At 45.8% G+C, this 25,522-nt stretch overlaps 1 protein-coding gene across 7 annotated transcripts; it reads right to left on the bottom strand.

The window, feature by feature from the left end:
* Window positions 1-6,415: 6,415 nt before the first annotated feature.
* Window positions 6,416-24,289, bottom strand: pfkpa (phosphofructokinase, platelet a). Of its 7 annotated transcripts, XM_079291950.1 has the most exons (23): window positions 24,062-24,289; window positions 21,190-21,263; window positions 20,340-20,417; window positions 19,859-20,048; window positions 19,262-19,427; window positions 18,990-19,034; window positions 18,780-18,888; window positions 17,929-18,024; window positions 17,111-17,203; window positions 16,208-16,333; window positions 15,471-15,535; window positions 15,088-15,157; window positions 14,127-14,273; window positions 12,994-13,064; window positions 12,790-12,877; window positions 11,874-12,026; window positions 10,698-10,850; window positions 9,470-9,634; window positions 9,275-9,336; window positions 9,065-9,176; window positions 8,484-8,583; window positions 7,568-7,673; window positions 6,417-7,259 (listed from the first exon to the last, which is right to left on the bottom strand). In XM_079291950.1, exons 1-23 carry the CDS (start codon window positions 24,153-24,155, stop codon window positions 7,103-7,105), a joined length of 2,520 nt encoding a protein of 839 aa, XP_079148076.1. In that variant the 5' UTR covers window positions 24,156-24,289; the 3' UTR covers window positions 6,417-7,102. The 7 variants fall into 7 exon arrangements, with proteins under 7 accessions (XP_079148071.1, XP_079148072.1, XP_079148076.1 ...); XM_079291945.1 differs by lacking the exons at window positions 10,698-10,850; window positions 17,929-18,024 and adding an exon at window positions 18,463-18,558 and having other exon boundaries at window positions 6,416-7,259; XM_079291946.1 differs by lacking the exon at window positions 10,698-10,850 and having other exon boundaries at window positions 6,416-7,259.
* Window positions 24,290-25,522: the final 1,233 nt, after the last annotated feature.

Below are 25,522 nucleotides of genomic sequence, written 5' to 3'. Positions count from 1 at the left end.
TACACAAAGTGAATGGCTCAGGCTAAAAAGAGGTGGTTCGTTAAAACAAGGGTGCTGCTAACAACAGCACAAGACAGGGGCGCAGTGCTGATAACAGCAGCGTCAGACTCTGTAGGCGACACAGCGCCTGCACAGCGCCTGCACAGCGGCGGATGTCCGGCAAACCGGAAGCGGGACGCGCGTTTGACGTCAGGAGGGAGCAGAGGGGATCCCCGGCACATTGATGCGATGCCCGCCCACTGCGATTGGCCTGGTAATTAAAGGGACACAGAGGTCCTGCGAATGGTAATGCTCCCTTCTGCTACACTTACAAAATGAACACCATGCACTATTGTATTTTAGTGATTCAATGTGACACCAGAAGGTTTCTGTCGCCTGAAAAAGCTGACCGTTCAGTTGAGGGGGAAGCTTTGGGCTGCTCCACATCAGCCCCCTATGGCCTGCATTCACTCACGCTGACCCCATCTGCATAACTGCATATTTCATGAGCTTTGGTCAATGCCCGATCCATACTGTATAGGCCTCTGTGTGTGTGTGTGTGTGTGTGTGTGTAACCCTGCATGTTATTTCCCCGTTCTGGCACTACATATTATATCTTAACGTGTCTTGCATGAATGTTGTTGCGTCTACCCATGTGAGGGCATGTTTTATATGTGTGTTGTAGTTGCGCACTTACCTGTTTGGGACACAATCTGTGATGGACTAATCATCCAGGTCAGCGATTAAGTGGCCCCTCTCTCGCTTTGCTACGAATTAACGCTCTCGCCCGAATCTCTTCATCACCTTCATGGTCCCTACTAGTGGCACCTTGTTTAAGCCCGGTCAATATTAGCAAAGAGGGATGTGGTGGTAGTTGGTAAGATTGCCACTGCAGTTCTTATCAGGTAAAGTGGTTTTTGATTAGTGTTAATGGCTACGCCTAAATAGCCTTCAGCTTTTCCACTGGCTACACCTATTATATATGTGTGCGTGTGTGTGTGTGTGTGTGAGTGTGTGTGCGCTGCTCGGCTCAAGGGCACGCTAGCAATTCATCAAGTTGAAAACGCTATTTCCTCCATGCAGTGACAAACGGGTTTTATGTCTAAGCCTGCTTCCCAAACTATAACCTTTGCACCATCTGGCTGGCTTCTAGCTATTTTGAGAATGCTGCCGTGCCTCCCTGCAGCCACGGCAGTTTCACCACCACTACGATGGCAATGTACGGACGGTAAGAATGAAGCTTTTCTTGTTGTGCATACTCCAGACACAATCGGCACTCTTGTCCAGGTGCCGCCCACACGCTACGTTGGCCTATGCACACTAAGCTCTGAGCCGTTCCTTACAGGAGCTTCCCTACTCTTATAACGTGACAGCCTCCCAGAACATCTCGTAATTCGTCCAAAAGTCCAACCATCCAAAAAATTGTTTACACAAAACAAACCGGACTGAAACCACCTCTTGCCGTCTGTTCGGTCCAAACTGGGGTCCAATGGAGGTTCAACACCTGTAATTTTGGTTCGGATCAAAAAATAAACATATATTTTGCCTTAAAAGACCAGTGTGTAAGATTGAGACGCATCTCTGGTGACATTGCAAATTGCAACCAACCGAATACCTCTACGCTCCCCCCTCCAAGGTGGGTGCTGTACCAGGTTGCTAGCTGTCGGCTCTGCTACGTCACCCGGGCCCGCCTCAGCTCCATCGTCCATCCACCTATTTGCCCATTCTTGGAGTTAGGCTGTGACGTCACTGCCGAGATCGTGACAGCCGGGAGTGTCCTAGGTTGCCCTTCCGAAACAGAAAACATGATAAAGGGCCCTCTAGGCTGCCCTTCCATTGGAGAAAACATGATGAAGTAGCGTCTTAGATGCGCTTCAAGTGGATAATCATGATAAAGCGCCCTTTGGGGTTCCCTTCCATTGGAGAAACATGATACATGATAGAGGGACTTCTTTGATGCTGTTCCAGTGGAGAAAACATGATGAATTGGCTTCTTTGATGCTCTTCCAGTGGAGAAAACATGATAAAGTGGCTTCTTTGATGCTCTTCCAGTGGAGAAAACATAATAAAGTGGCTCCTTTGATGCTCTTCCAGTGGAGAAAACATGATAAAGTGTCTCCTTCGATGCTCTTCCAGTGGAGAAAACATGTCAAAGGGGCTTCTTTGATGCCCTTTAAGTAGAGAAAACATGTGAAGTGGCTTCTTGAATGCCCATCCAGACAAGAAAACAAGGTACAACAAGATGCCTTCTTGGGTATCCTTCCAGTGGAGAAAATATGATAGATTACTCTTTAGGGTATCCTTACAGTGGAGAAAAACATGATAAATTGCCTTATAGGGTGCCTTTCCAGTGGAGAAAACTAAATGCAGTCCACAAAAAGGTGCCCTTAAATGAAGAAAACAAAAGCTACAAAACTGTGCGCTTGTACCCAATGTATTTGTTTCTTGCCAGTGTCACTCAGTCAGCCTGAGTCCACCACTGCATTTAGTCCACTGATTGTCACTGTTGTTTCAGAGCTATGAGACCAGCGATGTGACTGGGACAAAGATATAGGTGTGGAGTATATCAATAGAGAAGAAAAGGGAAAAGAGAGATGCCAACCAAAATTATGAAAAGCTATTTGCAGCTGACTGTCCCACAGCTACTCCATATAATGTGGAAAGCCACTTGATTACTGTACACAGCCTACATGTACACGTTGGGGGATGGCTTCAGATAAAAAACATAAAATAGTGCACGTTCCAGCTTACAGTCCTAAAGAACACTCATATCAACACCCCCCATTCAAAGCTGTCTAGAACCGGGCCCGGCCCGGCATCTGGCGCAACAGACAGCCTTGCATGTTAATGCAGAGTTAATATTATTATCATGAACTGCGAGTGACTTCGCATGTTAGTGAGCGCTCTGTCAAATTAATGTCAGTTCCATTAATGCCGCCGTCTATTTCGTGTCACAAGTATACGCTCGCTTCAGACTCCCGCTTGCTCAGGCACACTGGGGCTGAATATGATAACACACAAAGGAACGCACACGCACACACACACGCACACACACCAATGCACAACCAACCTCATGAAAAGATTCACACGCCTGCATCTCAACAGTAGATACATATTTACACACGCACGCACACACACACATACACACACACACACACACATATATTTCCTCTGCAGAAGAGAGAGACGAGGGGAGGAAAATGAATGTCCTGACTCATTCATCACATAGCCCCAAAAGTACAGATGAATCCAGTGATGAAAATCTGTCCTGAGAAATGTCAGGAAGATATTAACTCCAATACATCAAAGTGGAGCTGCAGTCTCTAAGCTGACTGCCAGCCGATGCTCCCAGCCTTTGCTGAAACCACCAGCGGCGGTGCAATTTCAGCCAACACCGACCGTAACAAGTAAATAAAGACACAAGTGGCTTCCGTCCGAAGAGCAACATCAGAATTGATGCAGAGACAATTCCATTAGTGTGCAAATGCCATTCTTTACATCTGTCTGATCCCAATGAAGTGTGAGAGTGAGGGCAAAGAAAAGACGAGGGAAATTGCCTTTTTATGTAGATTTCCGCTAATCGCTTCCCCAACAAAATACAGCAGACTTGTACTAATAAGCAAGTTCGGGCTCAGTGGACAGATAGAGTGAAAACAGCACAGAGGCTAATGGAATTGAGAGCTTTCCATGCCTCCATGGGTGTCTTAATTGTCAGAAGAAAACTCTCATATGAGCATTTCTACACTTGGCCTGCTGGATTGTGGGAAGTCTAAATTGGAGTGCGACTGACTGGGCTTGTTTTAAGCCAGATCTTCACTGTGTGTGTGTGTGTGTGTGTGTGTGTGTGAGGTGGATCAAATCCCTTGTCCAATGTCTGGAAACAGGTCACGTGAATCACTCGTGTATTTGGGAACCAGCTCCTGCAAAGTATACGTTTTCAGCCGGCAGGGACTGCAGTATCTGAAATCTATAACTTCTGCTGGTCTGCACCTTTTTCATCTCTCGCCTGGAATGTCTTATGTGTTCATTTGTTTTTGCATGGATTTATCTATTCATAAATATTCATTCTGAATGTCATATGTGTGATTCATTTGAAATAAATAAAAAAATATTGCTTTTCCAATCTCAGCCAGCCCAGGGTATATTGGCTCTTGTCACTGTTGTTATCACAATACCTTTATAGTAATCTTATTTTAGCGTTGCTGCTCTCCACTAGTTATTACAGCGCTAGAAATTCCAACCACTGCGGTTCATTAGGAGGGAAATCGGACCGTATGGGACTCCCTGAGAGGAGAATGTGCTTTTAATCTGAAAAAGGTCAGTGTGCACCAGCTATTTTGAAGATTCACTGCAAGCTTATAATTGGGGCCCTTGTCTGAAGACAATGTAGAATTAAATGAAGACAAAGGTACCGAGCGTGTGCTTGGCCTTTGATGAGAATAGGGGAGTGAGGACCCTTCATTTTCAACCTTTAATCAGTCCAATGAGATGAGATTCACATGTGATTCTGGAGGAAAAATAAGTGTGGGGGAGGAAATTAAATGGTAATTAGTATTGATTACCTATGGGCACGTGGCCCCGCGGTCTCCCCTCGCATTCTTAAATCAACCCAAATCATTGGATTTACTAATTTCATGCTCAGAGAGAAGTAGCCGGCAACATGAAAATGCCTCCACAGTGAACCACTGGGGTCCGAGGAAATTACAGTGATGGGAGGCATCTTTTTGTGCGGAGGCGTGGGTTGTAAAGGCTGAATTCACCGCACTGCTTTAAGTCGAGGATAGTAATTATTCTAGGAGGGTCCGTGGGGAGTAGAGGTGATTCAGGTAGCTTTTGCTTCAAATTACATTTTACGTCACCGCGCTGTCGCTAAGCGATGGCCTCAGCCCGGCCATATATGCATGTAATTACTCGCTGTTAAGGCAGAGAAAGGAAAAAAGCAGCCCAATTACATCTATACACAATTAATACACCCATGGGAAATTGAAATGTTCTTTCAAATGATAAGATGAATTCCTATTTATGGCTACAGACACACACGCGCTCACGCAAGGCCTCACGCGCCTACTCTGCTTTCAGAGAACGCCACCGAGTTGTGGAGTTGTGGAGAGCAGAAGTGGACAGCGAGTGATGGAGGGAATCCGTGTCATAATGCACCCGATGAACCCGGGACACCGGGGACGTGACGGTGCTCTGCCGCCACCTTCTGGCTGGTTTTTTTTTTTCATGTGCTGCCTTTATGTATTTCTCTGCTAGGTTTATAGAGTGACCACCATCACAGAGCCTTTTTCTGAAAAACCCACCAACGTGGACGGATTATGAGACTATTGTCGTGCAAACGGAAACCCCAAATCACAAACAATGCGGTCCTTTTGTGTCTGCGCCTGTCTGGTTGAATTTCAAACTCGAAACATGAACAGTCACTTCAAACAGAGGCTCTGGTCCAGTGGTCCAGTGGCCCCCTGACCCCTTGAGGCCCCGGAGCCTGTGCTCTGTAGGCCGGCAATCCTTCCACAGCCACTAACCTGCTGCTGGTTAGTCATTAAAAACCCTTTTCTTTATGTTCTCCAAGCTTTGGTGAAACCCAATAGAATTGGGGGATTCATTCATATTAAAGTGAAGATCAAGACCTTTATTTTATTTCCATGAGATGGAATAGTGCAGCCATAAAAAAAAGCGTGATTATATATTTCACACCAAACCCCGGCCCATTGTGTCCACGGTTTGAAATGATTATTCATGCGTTCATTTCCTCCCGTCTTGACCCATCACGATTCTCTTTTAACCGGCCCCAGCGAGACTTCCTTAAATCTCCTACAAGTGCTCCACAATGCTGCTGCCGAGCTTTAGACCGAGTCCTCCCCGTGGCTCTGACGTTTTGATTTCTTTCCGCTGGCTTCCCATCAAAAGTAGAATCCAGATCAAGATTCTGGTGCTCACGTTCAGAGCCTTGCGAGGTCAGGCGCCTGCTTACATTAAAGAGCCCGACATCAGCAGCAGGCCTCCGAGCTCCTCTGATCAGGGTTTATTGGTTGTTCCTCGCTCCAGGCTCAAGGCACAAAGAGGACTGGGCTTTAGAACTCTCTCTCTCTGGACTTCAGATCTGTGGACACTTTTAGAAAGCAGTATCAAGACTCATTTGTTTCGACTTGCTTTAGTTCAGTTTTTTTCAGTGTCGTCTGTGTTTTTAGCTTGACGTCTATATTCAGGTCTGTTTAGTGTTGCTCTTGGTGCTGGATAAATGAACTTACTATTATTATTATTATTATCATTATACAGCTTTAGTGAAGAGCTGGAACAACGCCATAAAGAATGATACTGCTAGGGTGGAATACAATGAATTTACCAACTTGAAAGCTCCATAAAAGCCGAACTCTGGATGTTCAGTGGATAAATAAATACATACAGTGACACTGCTCAATAGGTTACACTTCTCAAGAGAGATTTTTATTCCATGGGAAACATTAGTCTCTTACACATCTAACTTGTTGGTGCAACATGACAGACAGCTACCCAGTACAGCACTGCCTACAGTTAATAAGATATCCATGTTGACGAGCATAATAACATACAACGTTAAAAAGATAAATATTAGTTTCAGTGTAAAGCACAGCACGCAGTCCTCTTGACTTGCAGCAGTAGAGCTGTATTGCATCAGTCTCACATAAATATGCTGAACCGCACACTGGGTCTAGGCACACACACATGTTTTTACAGCAGTTACATACAGGGTCTATTCTGTCCTGGTGCAGCTCTGGGCTCAGAGCCTGCCTATGCAACCGGAGACAGAGAAAGTGCATTTTTTTAAAGCAGCGGTGACACTAAACATCCAGGGCCACAAGTACACACAAGATGCATAGCGGGACAGCTGTGTACGAGAGCGTGCACGTGTGTGTGTGTGTGTGTGTGTTTGATATTAGGAGCACTGCAGAGGCTAGGTTACGGTTCATGATAGTGATGACAGACAGGAAATGAACACGGCATGTGGTCAAACAGAGACGGCTGTTGACGTCGTTACTGAAGCTGTTTTTTTTTTTTACGACACACGCACACCGACGCCTCGCGGATCTTCCGGTCCTGCACACAGACTGGACTTTGGGGGGCCACCGTGGTCCGCTGGCCCTCACATGGTGACCGAAGCGTCCGACTCTTTGGGCCGGTTGCGCACGACGTGCTCCAGCTGTCCGGAGTCCGACACGTCGTAGCTCGTCTTGTACTTAGCCAGGATCTTCATCAGAGGACGCAGCTTCAACCACCACTGCTCCTTGGGGATCCTGTGACTGCGCACAGACAGGCAGATCTCAGCACTGTGGTTGAGGCTTTTCTTTTTTCTCACTATAACAGAAATGTTCTAATTCTAACCGTCACTTCTGATCCCATGTGGCACAAATCTAATATATTCCAATGAATGAGGAAGAGAAAAAGATCAAATTCCCATCAGGACCAGCGTGATAAAAATACCGGTTTCAGCATTTAGCTTTGGCACCACGGCAGGTTGGGTGAGCTAGCATTAACATGTACCACAACTAGAAAAAAGAAGAAAGAATTGGTGCAGTGTGCCTTTAAGTCCACGTGGCTCCATACGTACACAAAGTCGGTCTCTCCCTTGAGTTGCACAACGGGCTGGAAGACCAGAGCCCTGCGCCGCATCCCCAGCAGGCAGCAGGTGTCCTCGGTGTTAGCGAACACTCGGCCTGCGGGGAAAGACCGCAGCAGTGAAGAGGTGGAAACACGGGAAACGTACTTTAGAGGGTTGCAAACGGACAGCAGCATGGATCAGATGTTTGGCAGTGAGTGTAGAGCGGTGGTGGCTTGTCTTCTAGCTATTAGCACAACAGTTCTGCGTGGATCTACGGGATGAAAGTCTAAACACAGAAAGCAACTGAGGCGACATAAAGCGTCACAGGTGAACGGGAAAGATGCGAGGCAAAGCAGGAAACAAGTGTCCGTTAGTTTCCAGTCTGATAAATTCAGACGACTTGTGAACTGGGAATAGTGTAGACCGGTCACAGCTGTACCGCACAAGTGCCTAGACTGCCTGAGTGGATCTATAAGACTAATGGGAAAGACAAGACAGGGACATGGAGCTAAATATAAAGGAGATGGTCATGGAGCCAGCGGAAAAATAAAGATTTACCTTCATCTTATGTCATCCATGTGTATGGGAAATAGACATAAAAAAACAAAGGAGTTTTAACTTTAATTGTTGCCTTTGTACACGTTCAGTGTGCTTTTAAGACAAACTATTGCTCAGAAGTATCACACATCTCGCTCAGTTGTTTTCCATCTGCAAGTACATTCAAATCAATTTCTCATCAAGTAGTTATGCTGATGGATTCAAAGGATCAATAAATAATTTCCCCAAAATACGTCAGAACATCAGACAGTGACTCCATGACGGATGTGGGTAAAGGTCCGCTTCACAACGGTCACGCCTCTGTAGGGAGGGAGGATCGACTACCACGGGTCCTTTCACTAACTCTGAGGTGGAACATCAACCTTACCCTGTCTGAATGTCTCCACCAGCTTTTTGGTGACCCACTGCATCGCCTTGGCGGAGATCTTGGTCCCAAAGTTACGGTCGAACGGAGACGGCGCTCCTCCCTTTCCAAAGAATCAACTTCAGTTTCACTTTGTTGCATTTGTTTTGAGGATAATACTTCTTTCTTTTTCTTGTCATGTTTTAAAGACTGCACATTTACAGTGACGAAAAAGGAAATGATGAAAAGATGAATATGCATCACAATTCTAAGACCAGATTCAAACCCAGAGCCACCAAACTTCTTTGTTTTTTACATATGAAACATTGTTAGTTGTGCCATGTTTAAAATATACTTTTTTCTGTATCCCTTTACTTGCTGCAGGCACAACCCACTTCCCCCCTTGGGACCATGGAAGTTTTGTTTGATCCTGGTTTATCCGCGCTAATCTCAAGACACGCAAAGCCAAAACACAACAAAGCCCGCCCATGTGAAATGGGGACATGCATATTCATGATACAAATATAAAAAATGGTTTATTAAGTCTTCCTCGGCCTGGATGAACTGTTACTTGACACTTTAGTGGGTGTGAAAGGGGAACCTACCTGCTGCATGTGTCCCAGCACATTCTTCCTGGAGTCGAACACCCCCCTCCCTTCTTCAGAGTACAGCTGGTAGATGAAGTCCGTGGTGTAGTTCTCATTACAGTTCTCATTCCTACGCACACACACACACATGCAGTGAAAGCAAACAGTTAGACGTCTGAGTCCACATGCGCAAAGAAACACACGCAGCATCATTAACATGGTTGTTACCTGAGGACCAGTCCTCTTTGAATGCTGGTCTTCATTTTCTCAGTCAAATGCTCAACGTTGGCCTGTGGGTACACACGGGGAATTGTGAGCGAGCAGCAGACGGCATTGTACCGCAGAGGCCGTCCGAATGCCCTCTTGTGGACGAAGTGAGTTGTGGAATCAAAGAGGAGACTCAAACAGCGGAGGCCGAGTTACCTGCAGGTCTCTGATGTCAAAGGGCTCCTCGTATATGTAGGCAGCGTCGGCTCCGGCGGCCAGGCCTCCCACGCTGGCCAGGTAGCCGCAGTAGCCTCCCATGGTCTCGATGATGAACACGCGCCTCTTGGTCCCGCTGGCCGACTGCTTGATGCGGTCGCAAGTCTGACACACAAGCTCACCAAGTCAGTGCACGTCAGGCGATTGTTACGAGCTCAGCGTTATGAAACGGGATATGTGAGACAACTCTGGTTATATTTCATGTTTAGCAGAACAAAGAGTCTAAAACTCACGGTCAGGAGTGCCATGATTACAGGTCAAGTAATACATTCCACATGCTGGAGATAAACGCCGCCATGCTCATTTCTCAATCTGCACAAGAGTCAACTTGCTACATTTAAACAATTCGGGCAGATTCAGGCTGAAATGTGGCTTTCACCAGTTAGACTGGAGTCCTGCGTCAGGATGAGAGCAAATCAGACGCTAAACTTCACGTCTTATTTACAGTTCAAATGTCAAGCACATGGTTAGAATTATATTTAGAGGGGAAAAACATCTTAGTCTAATGCTGCTAATCATTGATATCAGGTGACTGTGACACACTTACAACAATGGTAAAGGGGCTTCCCAGTGATTTAGTATTGCATGTCCATCAAGGTGGAGGCCTCACAGGAGACCGATTTAATGAAAGAATGGTTTAAATCGAGGCAACAGAGGCCGAGGTATTCTGATTTCTAGTCTCTAGTGTGGATCAAGCTCCAAAAAAAACTGGATCCTACATTTCCCATAATGCAACTTGCCTTCTAAATGCCCACATCTCTAGAAACTCACACCTGCAGGTGGTAATGCAGTCTTTCTGTTAGAAGCAACTCACAGGCTGACTTAAAGTCCTCATGAGGAGTACAACTCAACTTGATGTGTAGAATCGGTGGAGTGCCCCTTTAACATGGAGTGGAAGTGTTTGTGTTCAAGTTAATCCTTTACGTGTGATGTTAGAACGACAGTCAGGGTTACCTTTGAGTTGGGATAAAAAACAATGACTACATCATGTTAATGACTACAGCAATCTATAGAGCTGCGGTCAATACCCGTGCAACACTTTACTGCTGTTGGCTGACAGTTTTGTTGAATCTAAGCAGTGGATGCATGATGTCATGTGTTATTTTCATCATTGGCATGGGGAACAAAGTGGTCAAAGTTGTGCCGGCGGCGGTTTGGACTGCCTTACCTCCACGATGGCATTGAGGGCCGTGTCTGCCCCGATACTTAGGTCTGTGCCCGGCACATTGTTACTTATGGTGGCGGGCAGCATACACATCGGGATGCAAAAGTCCTCGTGGGTAGTGCGAGCCTCGTACAGCTGCAGCAGACTCTCAAAGGCCTGAAGCGGCAGCATGTGAAAACGTGTTCAGAGCCGCTTGAACGACGGGCCACCGTGAGAGAGAGAGCGCGAGAGAGAGAGAGAGGGAGAGGGGAATCTCTCTCTCTCGGTTTGCGAGAGCGCTCTCCTGCCATTTCCGGCTCTTTCCGTGTGATAGCGGCAATGGCTTCCCTTTGGCGGAGAGGACGGGAGGACGGAAGTGTGAACGGAGAAGAAAGGGGAAATGGGAACATGAAGAGAATGAAAGGGCATCGTCAAAGGGAGGTGGTGGAGCAGATAGAGCAGAGGGAAGAAAGACCGGGGAAGATGGGACGGAGGTCTGTGTGTTTGTGAGTCCCGGCAGCTCAGAAGGTTTTGCGCAGGCAAGACAAACACCGGTCGAGTCTGCATACACAGGAGGATGAAGGAGATGGTGGCAAGGTTCCAGGCACTGAGATGTTATTCTCTCTACATATGCGCTTAAGTCATGTTTATGTCAATTTGAGGATGCTTTAAACAAAACAGCAAGAACATTCTTTAATGTCGCATTGGTACGGAACAAAGTTAGTGTGGCAGCTTCGTTATCATTTCAAGCAGATGCGCGCTCTGTACTACGAGGTGCTAGTTTGTGCTCTGCAGCTGTACGTGAGCTAAGTAGACAACATCAAACCTGCATGCTGTTAACCAGTCATCCTGGGGATGGGACATAAACACGCAGACGAGCAGGCAGAGCAAACATGGCGGCCGGTCACGACACACGGGCACCCCACAGCATGCCTCCATGTTGCCACTCACTTACTCACCTGATAGGGAAAGGGGGGGTTTTACCTTTACCAGTCATGCCTCGCAGCACAGACGCGACTCAATTTGTCTCGTCTGCCTGTGGTGTTTTGTTGTTGTTTTGTTTGGGTTGACAGATGTTCACAAATACTTCCCTGACAGGCCGGTAAAACCACTAGAGTGAGCGACTTCTCCCTTTTCTCCCTTTTCTCCCCGTGAGCGTAAAGCAAGTTTGACATTCTGGTCGCCAGCCCCATCACTTACAGCGGTGATGGCGTTCAGAGCCGTGTCAGCGCCGATGCTGAGGTCTGAGCCCGGCACATTGTTGGAGACGGTGGCCGGGACCATGACCATGGGCACGCAGAACTCGTCATATTTCCCGCGCGCCGTTAACAATTCCAGCAGTGACAGGAAGGCCTGCAGGGCAGAGCCAAGGGCTTTAGTGTTTGCGGAAGGGGGGGGCGTTTGCAGGGTGGTCTGGATGAGAGGTGCTAACTTGCCACAAGGGAGGGGGGGGGGAGACAAAAGTGGGTGGTGCCAAGGGGAGGAGCCAAGTCTATCACAACGGACAGCAGCGAAACAGACAGGTACCACTCTAACATCATCTCTCTCTCTCTCTCTCTCTCTCTCTCTCTCTCACACACACACACACACACACACACACATCCATTCCTACACATGAAACTCATTTACTTGCATATATCACAGGAAAATAAAGCTGGTGAGCATCTAAACGGGAGTGTGTGAAATGGCTGGAGAAAAAAAAAAAGCAGGTGCTCTGTGTTTCCAATTAAAACCAAATCATCATGTTATTTATATACCAGTTACATCAGTGAACCAGCTGTATGCTACAATTCAAAGAAGCAGGATTATGCACACCACTATGCAAGGAGCCAGATGGTGATGCGCCGACATAAAAAGGGAGAAGACTGATGGAGAGGATCAACATCAGTGTTCACTGTCATATATACTGTACACATGGACATCTGACGATATCATCAGCAACGCTTCAGCGGTTACTTTGTCATCTTTAAGTGGGTGAGCATGCTCGTAATGTTGCTGATTATGAAAGATAGCATTAGCGCTGCTAACTTGCATTTTCAAAAAGTTAAGAGGTATAAATGAGAATGTAGCCTCGTTAGCAAACTTCAGGGACAAGGAAAGAAAGTTTTAGACGTACCTCAAATCCACCAACAATTAGCAGAGCGTTAATGTTGTGCTCTCGCATCTGCTCGGCAATTTTATCAACGTGCTTTGCAGGAAGTGTTCTGGAGGGAAGGAAAGAACAAACCTTGTTTCTTTATGAGGTAGGAACAGTTTCTGTGCATGTAAAAAACATTTCAACAGTTCCAGGATATACATAGCTGTGAATGTGGCCCTTTACCTTTTGGTTCCCAACAGAGAGCCACCTTGTCCCGTCCATCCTCCGACATCAGCCCATTTAACCTCCTTAATCTGAGGGGACAAGCCAACAAGGGGAATCTTACGCCATCCCATTTGAAATACTTCCTTCCTTCCTTCAGCATTTCCAATCTATGCCTAAGATTATTTCATATTGTTGTTGGTCCGTTTACCACACACCGTAATACACCTAGAACCTCCTGTATTATCCTGTATCATGTGTCGTTCTGGGGTCTCGGTGCAGAGGCCTGTTAGAAGGAGAGTTCATTCCTCCTGGCTACACTCTCTCATATACAACAGAGGATCTGGAGCGGGGAAAACACAGAGGTGTGTTGCAGAGAGTCCCAGAGCGCTGAGGTATAGAAACCCATTACTCCCGCTGGTCTAATCTTCTTAGGGTCAGTCGGCGCAGCCTGATTTCAGCTGGCCAGGGCACACACAGGATGTTTAACTAAGCGGGATATTGGGGACATTTCAATGAAGATAAATGATCAGGTCGTTTGCTGAACGCTGTTCTTTAAAGGAGGATTCATGTTTTTCTTTTAAGCGGGAAAAGGTCAGCGGAGGATAAGGGAGAGGAGTGGGAAACCAGTTCTACCGGTCACGGAGGATAAAAGCAGCGTCTCAAATTACAGTACAGCCTGGCTCCACTTAAAGACTCATATCTACTGTCTTTACCTCTCATTCAAAAGTTACGACTTCCTCTATAGTTAGATCAGGTGAGAATCATCCCACTGACTAAAAGGTGTTTTACAGTCTGTGTAGTCGGTTGCCCTCTATCGATATATTGTGGTATTGCATTGATTCTGACTGAGCAGGCCAGAGGAGGTGTGGGAAATAGGTTTACAATAATCTGGACAGATTATTCCCCGCTGGCTCTCCCTGATTATTATTCAGTCAGGGAGCGAACAGTGATTGTGTACTTTCTCCGCCAATGCTCTTCGAGTTGTTGATTAAAATATGAGTAGTACACACAATATTTGATCATAACATTAAATCTCCTTCATGTGATGACTTCCCTGCGGGATTTTTAATCAGAAGGAGTGAGACTGCAAAGTGGTGTACGCAGGCAGCAGCACAGCACACGCACCAGTGTGTCAGTGATGTAGTACCCACCTGTCCTTTGGAGAACCCCTCAAACCCATCGCTGACGGCAAACATCTTGTGCCCCTCAGAGATGCCCACCCTGACGGCCGAGCGCACGGCGGCATTCATGCCCGCTGAAGGGGCGCCGACGTTCAGCACCGCCACGTTGAAGTTGCTCTGAGGGAAAGAAAACACACGCGAAAAACAAAGAGAGAGAGTTGTTGTTGTTGGAGGACAGTTGATCAAGCTCTGCAGAGTGAATCAATAAGAGGTTTCCGGCCCTGGTCCCGGCGCCACGCTGTGCCTACAGTGGTCAGGGGGGGGGGGGGGGCCCTGAGGCGAGCTCCACAGCTCCACTTCACTGATCTTCGGTTTGAGCTGTCCTCCCCCCTGGCAGGGCTGAACTAGCCATCCCTTAGCGGGAGAGCCAGGTGTCATTTGATAACAATGCACGACAGACCAGCACTGAGTCACCTGGGCCTCATGTGAAGCATGGTACAGTAACTATCGGCTACACAGCTAGAAGAAGGTTAAAACTGGTTGATATTATTAGCTGGTCGCCTTTATTGCCATATCTGGTGGATAGCAGCATGTCTAGCATTATTAGATGCACCTGTTGTCAGAGAAATGCTCACATTGTTTGGCCAAACAGGAATAATCATTGCATGAGATGGGTTTTTTGCCAAGGACACCTCTAGGAATAGCAGCAGCACAGCGCATCATGACAGCAGTAGCCGAGTCATTATTTGTAGGACAGTTATACAAAATGAAACATCTCAGTGGCTTGGGGAGGCCGATTCAACTCTCTTAAAACAACCTGCACTACAGGCATGGTTTGGGACTGCTACTGTACATGTGAAAAAATGAATTATAAAGCAACTCCTTCTCAGTGTGTGTCAGTGTGTGTGTGTACCGTATATATTGTCTGACTTGTGTTCGGAAAACAGAGCTGACAAGACTGACACCGTCGAGATTTCGGGAGGTGACTTACAACTGGCAGTTCGGATTCTGGTTTACGATGAGCCAGCAGTTTGTACGTCTTCAGGTTGTTTTCAAAACTCCTGCAGTAAAACATGTGCAACAATATTGTTAAAACAGCAGCGTGAGACATTTTCAGCACCACCTACACGAGCATGCACAAAACAGGCTGAAATACTGAGGGTTGAAATTTCTGCATCGCTATTTCTAACGAGGGTTGACTGTATCCCTGTGTATAAACAACAGACTGTAAGTCTGCTAAGTAGCACCATGACCCACTTTATGTTCTCCGTACTACACCTGTCTACAGTAAGCAACATCAAACTAATGTCGTGATCTTGAGTGAAGTGGTGGCTTTGGTGTATCAGAGTGGTGCCAGCGGGCCGTCAGTCATACCTGCCCCGGAGCTTAACGGCCTCCTCAAACCGCTTCCCATCCATGGCCCTCTGGACCTCTTGAGTCTGAGGGAAGAGAGGAGTACTTTCACTGTCTGAAGTCAGTACTATTTCATACAGAGTACTCCGTGTACAAAAGCAGAGGCCCTTTGTGTAATTTAAATCAGCTGAGATTAAATATCTGTAGGCATTCATTTCTATCTTAAAGAGACAGAACACAAGAAAAACTGTCATCATCTGTTCCAGCTCAAAACACATAACATATGTAAACGTATATTGACCCACATTTCTTGAACTACTTCACAAAATCTGAAAACAATAGAAAAGCCTTCCCTTTAGTTCTGTTTGAACCTGAACATGGTGTGCGAGCACAGCATCAAAGCCTCTTTGTGCATTGCTATTACATCACCACCCAGCGGGGCAGTCATCGCCAACGCTGCCAAATGCTTCAGATAATCATGAACCCGACACAACTGCCTCTCAAACAATAAAACTCTCTTGTGAACATTCGTGCCACTTCAGGCCCAATGGGCTGGCATCATTACTTCATGCTCCTCCAACCTGTCCCCCTTGACTCGGCCTCTCTGAGTCCGGGCCGAGTCATTTCCCAGTGTTTGTGTTTGCTTTGCAGCTTCCCCTCTCTCTTCAGCTTCCGTACTTTTGTAAATACGTGCTCGAGTGTGTGAGTGTGTGTGTATTGAACGTGTGATATGTTTCCAGCCCGGTTTCGGTGCCTACCATCTGTACACACTCCATCAGAGGCAGGCGCACCGACTGGTTCCCACACAGAGAGACCACACAGGCTGGCGTGTTAGCTGTGGTCTCCAGAAGTGCAAGGACGGCCTCCACACCCATCCGACTGGCCTGTGGGAGCAAACACACACACACACACACAGGTATCATCACACCTAATCTGTTTTTCCTGTAAACACATCATGGTTTATTTACAGACACCGTCTTCCCTAAATCCAGTGATTTCTTTTTTTTTTTTCACACTGGACACAAAATTCTCCATCATAACTTTTCCTCTGCCTCACTTTTTTACCCGGTTTGTGGTAAACATGACGAGACTGGTCCCTCGCTGTTTGTGATGCAGTGCTACATGTGCTGAGCCATAAATCTGATAATGTGCTTAACCTAAAACCTGGGGCTATGTCTCCTCAGACGCACACAGGATTAAACAGGAACTGCTCTTGGCAGCTGGACTGTTCCTACCAAAACACCGCAACTAGAGCAAACAGCAAACATGTACAATAGGGTAAAAGTGTTGACACATACATAGAGAACTTATATTAGAAAATAGTACAACTTGTAAAAGGGCTACCATGTAAATTGTCATGAAATAAAGGCAGATTAATCCCATCTGACAAATAGTATGGTTCTATAATCTTGGTATAATAAACTAATGATTAGTCGATAAAATATCAGAAGATGACATATTCCTGTTAAAACTTCCCAAAGCATACGGTGATCTATTTAGAAAGCATGTTTTATTCCACCAATAGTCCAAATATTATAAATAATAACAACTTCATAATATTCAGTTTGCAAAGCATCAAGTCCTGATATGTCAGAAGCTACAACCAGCACATGAAAAATGACTAAAATGATGACTGGATGATCATAAAGTGGTAGACCTACCAGGATGCGGTCAAAAGCAGAGGGGGTCCCTCCTCTCTGCACATGCCCCAGGATGGTCACTCGCGTGTCGAAGCCCAAGCATTTGACGACGAGCTAGAGTATACAGTGTGCAGGTTTTAGCAAATACTGTGGCAAAATACTTGAGTATTACTCGAACAAGAAATACTACTGTAAATAGTAACAAGGCTCATGTGAAGTGATACAAATGTATCTCATGCATATTAGTAATACGGCGAAATGTGAAATGCTGTCTAGAATAGGACTACGCTGTGAAACATTCATAATTACAGGAACAGGCACGTCACACACTGAAACACAAACACGGTAGAAAAGCTGAAGAGAAGGGGAAACAGCAAAGCACAAGCAAGCCATTCAAATTTTTCAGTCATGTTTGCGTGGGAGCTCTTAGCTTATACCGAGCACAACAGAAGATCCCAAATGCGGGAGGGTGCTCAATAGAATGGGGACAGTCAGGTGCTGTACAAGAAAACAAAAAATGCTCGAAAATGTTCGCCTTCAAACAAAGAACGGTTAGTGCGAGCTAATCTACAGTACAAAACATATCTAATGAAAAAAGACATATTGACTTCCCAAATGTGTGAGGTTTAGTGAGGCTATCCGCAGCAGTAGTAGTAGTATGGTGACAGCCATCTTACCAAACTAGCAGGTGTGTCTGACAGAGCACTCCAGAAACACAGCGACAGAGTCAAAGCCACACCAGGGCAGCAGTACAGTAGTAGAGGTCACACAGGAGGCAGTCCAAGCGGGCAGTTGCCACACTTTTGTGTTTGTTTTTTTACACACAGCTCTGTACTTACATCCTTGATATTGTCAGTGGTAATGGGCCTGTTGCTACGATCAATTGCCCCTTCGGCTACAATTATGATATTCAGCCTTTTCATCCCTGCTCGGTTCTACAGGGAGGGGGTGGTGGAGAAACAACATGACAGAAAAACTGAGACTGTGGCTGCGACATGGGCTTTCAGAAGCACGGGGGCCGGACGACGGTGACAGCCGGGGGGGGCAAGAGATATTATTCCCAGATGAAAGATTGCCGTGGCAGCTTGCGTTTGCACTTTGTAATCGGCAATATCCTGCCACGGTTGCTGCTGGCCATCACTGCGTTATTGTGGACTTAGCACGCAGCATCATGATTCTCTCATTAGGAGCAAGATGGATGTGTTTTTTCTTCCCCCACTCACACGAGGAGCAGTTAGATATTCTGATGCCAATGATCATGGCAGGCAAACTGCAAGCAAACCATAATAAAGAGCATTTCGGCTATTTGTGGATGTCTATCAGTCGGGTCTCCGTGCTTCTGGTTTCCCCTTTCTTTGCACTCAGGTACTCACATCCTTGACTATACCAGACGTTATTGGCTTCCCATGCCTGTCAATGGCTCCCTCTGCAACTATGATAATGTTCAGCCTTGTGCCCCTGGAGCGGGTCTGAATCATAGAACAATGGTTTCCAAAGCAGAAATAAACACAGTGAGACACCAGACGACTGGCACCAAACACTTTGCTTCACATCAGTCTTCTCTGATAAAAAAAAGACAAATTGTGCAGATTAATATCAGCATCGTCATGGAAAACAAGATAACAAGGGAGCATTATATAGCAATCAACACCGGTAGATAAAGGTTGGGGAACAAATAAGATCGTGTTACCGCGGACAGTTTTTCACACATCGTGTCCTCCCAGCCGTCCTCTGGAGGCATCTCAGGTATCAAAACCCAGTCTGCTCCACAAGCCAGGGCGCTCACCAAGGCCAGGTAGCTAGAGGGAAACACACAGAGACAGACCGCTGTGAATATAAGCAGAGGAGATAACGCCTCCGCCTCAGGTACTATGTTTTTGTTTATCAAACGCTTTCTTACCCACAATGTCTGCCCATGACCTCCAACACAAATGTTCTCTGGTGACTGAAAGATCAGAGCAGAAAAAAAGACTTAGCAGTGCATTTGAATGTATGTCAAGTAGTTCAACATACATATTAAAGCTCGGGCAATAGGATGCTCGCAGTAGTTACAATATTTAGGACTTTAAATCGGCTCAAACTTTTACTTGCCAGATTATTTTGTACCACCAATCACTACATACAACAGATATGAATAAATGAACAGATGTAGTTGCTCTATCTCCCCCTCACCTCTGTGCAGTTGTCATAATTGCGTCCACCACTTCGATGATCCTGTGCAGAGCGGAGTCGGTGCCGATTGTCATGTCGGTCCCACAGAAGTCGTTGTCAATGGAGCCGACCATCCCCACGATGTGCAGGGCCGAATACTTCTGGACGGCATCGGCCTCGATCGAGCCTGAGAGGATCAGAACGTTAGGGTGGAACCGGTGGTGTGTTTCTACCGTCGTTCAGGTTAAGCTCACAGCTTGTTGTCAAAATATAACGGCGCAATGGGAACTGCTGAGCTCAGGGGAAAACCTAGTTATTTAAGTCCACTTTAAGTAAAAGTGAGAGCATCTTAACAAATGTTAATGATGAGCATCTGCTAGCTTGAAGAAAGACCGCACATATTTCGACTTACAGCAGAGACCGACCGTAGGTGTATAAACAGTTGGAACTTCTTAGAAGATGGCATGAGATGGAGCATTGTGTGCAAATCACACAAAATGAAGAGGCGGGGTTTCATATAGAAAGCTTTTTTCACAACAGCCAGAATAATAATGGATAAAAAACCCGGAGTGACGGTATGAGGGCAAAGCAAAGAGGGGGTTGGTCTTTCCTCGGTACCTTGCTCCACCAACTCCGTCAGCAGCCCGTTCCATTCCTCCCGGAAGAGGTTGGCCCCCGTCAGACTGCCATCTCCACCGATCACGCACAGGTTGGTGATGCCTTGCTGCACCAGGTTGTGGGCGGCCTTCAGGCGTCCCTCGTGGCTGCGGAACTCCTTACAGCGGGCGCTGCCGATAACGGTCCCACCCTGATGACGAGAAGTGGGGGCATCTCTTCAGCTCTGATACTCTTTGATCCGTGTACTTGCTGCGTTATGGTGCTCGGTGCAACACACACACACACCGGCTGCTGGGATGTTCGGGGATGACCATAAAACAACCTTATCTTGCAGCTACATGACTTGCAATTTCCTCTTGAATGCCCTGCTCTCTGTGAGCAAATACTTACTTCGCCGTCAAACAGAAGTCCACATATGAGAGAGCTGCTTCTGGAGCCCGTACAGTAATTGTATTCGATGCTGCTTGTGATAATTACTCACCACTTGTAGCATGCTGGAGACACTTTCCCATGAGGCTTCCTCTATGTTCTCCCCACCGTCCACCATACCCTGATAACCCTGATAAGAAAAAAAAAAAAGATGAGGCTTCTTAGGAAATAAACACAAGAGATGGCCAAACAGATAATCCAAACAACTAACAGCTGGAGTGATGTGGACTCATCATTATGTCATCATCACTCAGAATTAAATAAATATTAATAGCTAATGCAGCACCATAGAAAAGTACAAATTTATTAATTGGGAATCTAAAGTGAATATATGTGGTTTAAAGTGTGTCCGTCACCACACACAGAGTACCGTGGTACCTGAGTGGGAGGGGAGTTTCACACATCTGCTAAAGTCTCAAGTCAGTTATGTAACAACACTCCGAGCGAGGGGGTCCATGACATACACGGATGTGCGGGGACCACAGACAGGATGAGCGAGCAGAGCACGGGCCCTAGCCAAAGCTCCTCTGACATTGCTGTGTGAAAACAAACGTCCCTGAGTCCACAGATGGAGACCAGGATGCTAGCATTGTCAATGTGCAACCAAAGCTTATCCTGTCATGAAATGCATTGATCTGAAACACTCGTCACTGCTTCAGATATTGCTTTAAATTAGTTGCTAGAAATATAGATTTTGTCATACCTCTGCTCTGTTTTTAAAAGGTTGAATAATTACACATTGTACTTCATGTGTTGTACATAAACGATATGTAAGAGAACATTTAAAGTGTGTAGGTGAAGTTATATTTCTCTACGTCGGGCCCACTTCTATAGCATACAGTGAACTATGAGCAGTGGCAGAAAGGGCCTTTCACAATGATCATCACAAAGTATGGGCTCACCTCATGAATGAAATAAACTTTTGCTCCCACATATAACCCCATTCGAACCACGGCACGTACAGCAGCATTCATCCCTGGAAAAAAAAGATAGAGTATCAAAAAGGAATCCTAAAAATTAAACAACTTTGTACAACACTGCAGGGATGAGCAGAGTCAAGAGTTAAGCTTAAAGGAGGGAAAAACACACATGTCAACTGTAGCAAATCATTGTAAAATCCTGATTTGCACGGCTGTTTAACAGTTGCTGCATGGATTTATAGTTCATCTCCGTCACAAAGAACTGCAGCAGTACAACTTTAATTCCCCTTCTCAGCATTTATGTCCCTTAAATGTGAAAGACCGTGTGTGTCAGCGTATTTAGGTGCAGCTAAGCTGTTTATACTGTTATCTTGGGTCACACTTCTTTCTCTCTCACTACAGCACAGCACACTGCCATTTTTGGTCAGACTGTTTCCCAGCTCCTCCTACACAGCCTCTCAGTTATTTGTGGTTAGCCCAAGTGAACTCTGCAAACCAATAAGGCGGTGCTCTGTGACTTGAATGTCAATGACAGGTTCGCTTAGACACTGACAGTGGGAATGCTGGGTAATGCTTTACCCACAGCAGGCCACCAGGAACTTGGCTGACTGCGGGAGGTGTAAACAACAGAAGGGCCGAGTTCCCTTTTTCTGCACAAACCAGTGAAAACCGCAGATCTGAACGCCTGCCAAGCAGTGCTGTTACTAAGCAACACAAAGGTTTAAGGCCAGTGGGGCAGCGGAGACGACAGCAATGAAGGTGAAAGGACAGTCAACTGTATATGGTGACTATACTGGGGCGTAACAACTCTTCAAAAATGTATTTTCTCCTACATTCCTACCGTCACAGAACCAACAAAGCACCCGTAACAATTAGAGAGGGACCACACTGTCCAGTGCAACAGCCCATGACCTACTGGCTCATTACATAACTATGTTCAACTGAACCGCCTGGTCTAATCACAGTCAGGAAGCAGACAGGGAAAGAGTGCGAGAGAGATCTGAGATGAAATGTAAAGATTATGCAAGAAAGGTATCTTTTCTGTTTCTGGTCGAGCTCAGAGGTCTTCATCAAAGGGACCTCCCGTTCTGCATAACTGACACTTCTTCTTGCAGTGAGTGAAAGGACCAAGCCAAGTCTACACAATGCCCTCTGACACTGACATTCAGTTCCTGTCATGCACGGCGCTGCCTCATTCGCTTTGCTCTGGGGCCAGCTCCATGCGTTTTTTTGTTACGTGTTCGTGCTAAGGGCGAATTCTAACAATAAAGCCACCCACCCAAGATCGACTCATTTCTCCAGAGCCAGGGAGAGCTAGAATGCACCAAACTTGGCTGGCGATTGTTGTAAAGTGCAGAAAACTGCACTGCTGTTTTTGTCGAAAATGAATAAAGTTAAGGGCGGGCTAAATCAACATCTCCAGGTTGACCTCCCTGCAGGTATTTTTCTTCAAGGACCTTTAGACAGGTCACAGTAGGCAGATCACAGGTGTAAATAACAAATGATTTATGGCTGAATTCCATTTAGCTGCTTTGGTTCGTACTGTGCACGCTTGGCTCGCGGTCATGACTTACCGGGACACTTGAACAGGACAGAGCCATCGTTATTATTATTAGTGACACCTGTGCTTTTCCTACTATGACACATCAAAATGTCTGCTGCGAAAAAGCACTCCAATATCTAGGCAGTCAAAGTAGTTGTAGGTCAACTATCCAACATAACAGGTGGTTTTCCATAGTTTAACAGTCACATCAATACAATAACAACATTTATTCTTTTTTATTTTAGACAACCCACTTTATGATTGATTTATGTCGATGTCTTCGGTGTTTAACTACGTTAGATATCTAAAAGTCTGTGTTCTGAAGGGTTTAATTAAGTTTAATCCATTACATAATCATAAGCATAAGAGGCAGCTCTTATGTAATAACATGTATGCCTTCAAATAAATTCCTATCACGACTTGAACTGAAAAGCTATATTGCTTCTCAAGTTTTAAGAGCAATGTTGTGTTTAATACACTACAGTTTAAGGCCTAAATAATAGCACTGAATCACTATAGAAATGCAGTGCTCTACATCGTGCTGATAGATGTGTGACCACTGTTGCAGACACATGACGAGCGAGCCTGTGAGCACGTGACCAGGGTTTCCTCCAGGGCGCATGCGCCGTTGGGAGAGACGTAGCCGATATTAAGGCTATGCAGCTCATCACATACACAGGATACAGGCATTCCGCCGCTGACCCTCAATGTAGCTGCTAGCTAACCACAGATTCAAGTCTCATCTCACTCATAATCTAACGTTAACGTTACATGTTGAGAATGTTATTTTAAGCTTCGACCCCCCCCCCCCCCCCGTGTCACATCTCAAACCAGCACCACCCGCAATGCAGTGACCGGCACCTTTATGGCGTTCTGATTCATCCAAGTTTATTTGGCTTGAGTAAATAAAATTATGACATTAACTCGTTAGTTATATTGCAATGGTCTGTGAATAGGAAAAGACGGCACGGCTCGACCTTGACGGCTCTCTTAACTGCCCGCCTGCGGTGCTGCGAGCGACAAACATGTCCCCAAATCCACGGCAGAGGGTGATGCCGTTAGCCTCCATGGGGTTAGCAGGATGTGTCGTGTTAGCATGCTAACCGGCGGGCTTTCAGAGTGAATGGACCATCGTTGGTCGTTACTATTTCCTCACTTTGCATTGTACATGAAACAATGCTTTTTACAGAAACGCCTCGCTGACAGTGCAGCATCACACAGTTGAAGGAGTGTATTTTCGCCCTCTACGGGTCCACACTGACACGATGATACATATCTGTGTCATTTGAAACTTGTCACTCAACCGTTTACCTTGAGCATCCCCTCCGCTCGTGAGCACCGCGATGGCTTTCCCCGCTCCCGACAGGTTCTCAAAGAATATCTTCTTGCTTTGTGGCTGCGCCATTTTCACAGCGGTTCCGTGAGTATCCCGGTCCGACCGGCAAAAACAATACAAATGGACCGCAACAGTATACAAATGTGCTAAAATGATGAAGGGTAACACTCGTCCGCCCCCTGCCTCTCTCTACCTATTGATGCCCGCTGTGCTGTCCTTCTCCCTGTTCCGCATCTATTCGTTGATTTGCATAGGCTGACCGGGGGAAGAGTGATTGACATTGCTGTGAGCCAACCAGATCTCGGTTTAAGAAGCCTTCTTTAGATTTAAAACCAATGGGAGGAAACGTAGATGAATGTAGGCGGGGCAGAGAGTAGAAGGATGCCAATCTCAGGGATTTTGTTGAGGAGGTAAACACACCTGAACTAAATTACTCTAGACTTAAGTAGTACACAATAGGTTTACTGGAAGCAGGCCACATCACATTGCAAGAAGTTAAATGGAACAGTTCCACACAGAAACTGTATTACAATGGAGTGTGCACGTTGTTATCAATTATTTACCCATCCCCTTTTACCAGCTGGAGTAGAGTATCACAGCCTGCATAAACCTAAAGGTTTACCATTGATCCATGTAAAAAGTGTGTAATGCAGTGGTGTATAAAGTACCCAAAAGCCATACTTGAGTAAAAGTAAAGATACCTTACTGGAAAATGACTCCAGTAAAAGTAAAAGTCACCTATGAGAATACTACTTGAGTAAAGGTCTTAAAGTATCTGATATTTATTGTACTTAAGTATCAAAAGTGATTTTCTGATATTACATGTACTTAAGTATTGAAAGTAAAAGTACAAGTAAATGCTGTTAATAAAAAAGCAAAGGGTCAGAATTTTGAGAATTATGAAGTGTATTCTTTTAAGTGCTGTGGCACCATGACCAAGGACATGAGCTGTGTTGACAATAATTGGGTTGGCTGTGATCCATCCAGGAGCAACAATGTTCAACATAATATATTGTACATAAGTATACTTTTGCATCTACTATGACCTTATCATCATAATTCTCCGAAAAGCAATATGACACTATGAAGGAGTTGTAACAGTGCGTTTATAAGTATCCTCATTAGACTAGAGGATGTAGAGGGCAAATGCATAATAGTATGTTCAGCAAAACATATCCACTTGATGCATCAGGTCAGTGTTTAGAGAAAGGACACCTGCCTTGTAAACTCCTGTGGGCCTGATTTGAACACAACGGGCAAAGGTTTTGCTCAAGCTGAATCTGCAATTGGGCGACTGCTACCATCATAACTCCATCTGATCATCCACAACATGACTCAAATATCAAAACATGATCAATAATAAAGCAGCACCGAAAGTAACAACTCAGTCATTACTTGAAACTGAAAAATGTCCTGTTCATCTTCAAAAGACAATT

This window comes from Melanostigma gelatinosum (assembly GCF_949748355.1).
Source record: "Melanostigma gelatinosum genome assembly, chromosome: 20".
In the NCBI taxonomy this organism is placed as follows: Eukaryota; Metazoa; Chordata; class Actinopteri; order Perciformes; family Zoarcidae; genus Melanostigma; species Melanostigma gelatinosum.
Note: the sequence above shows the minus strand (reverse complement) of the source record. Positions and strands in the feature narration are given on the sequence as shown.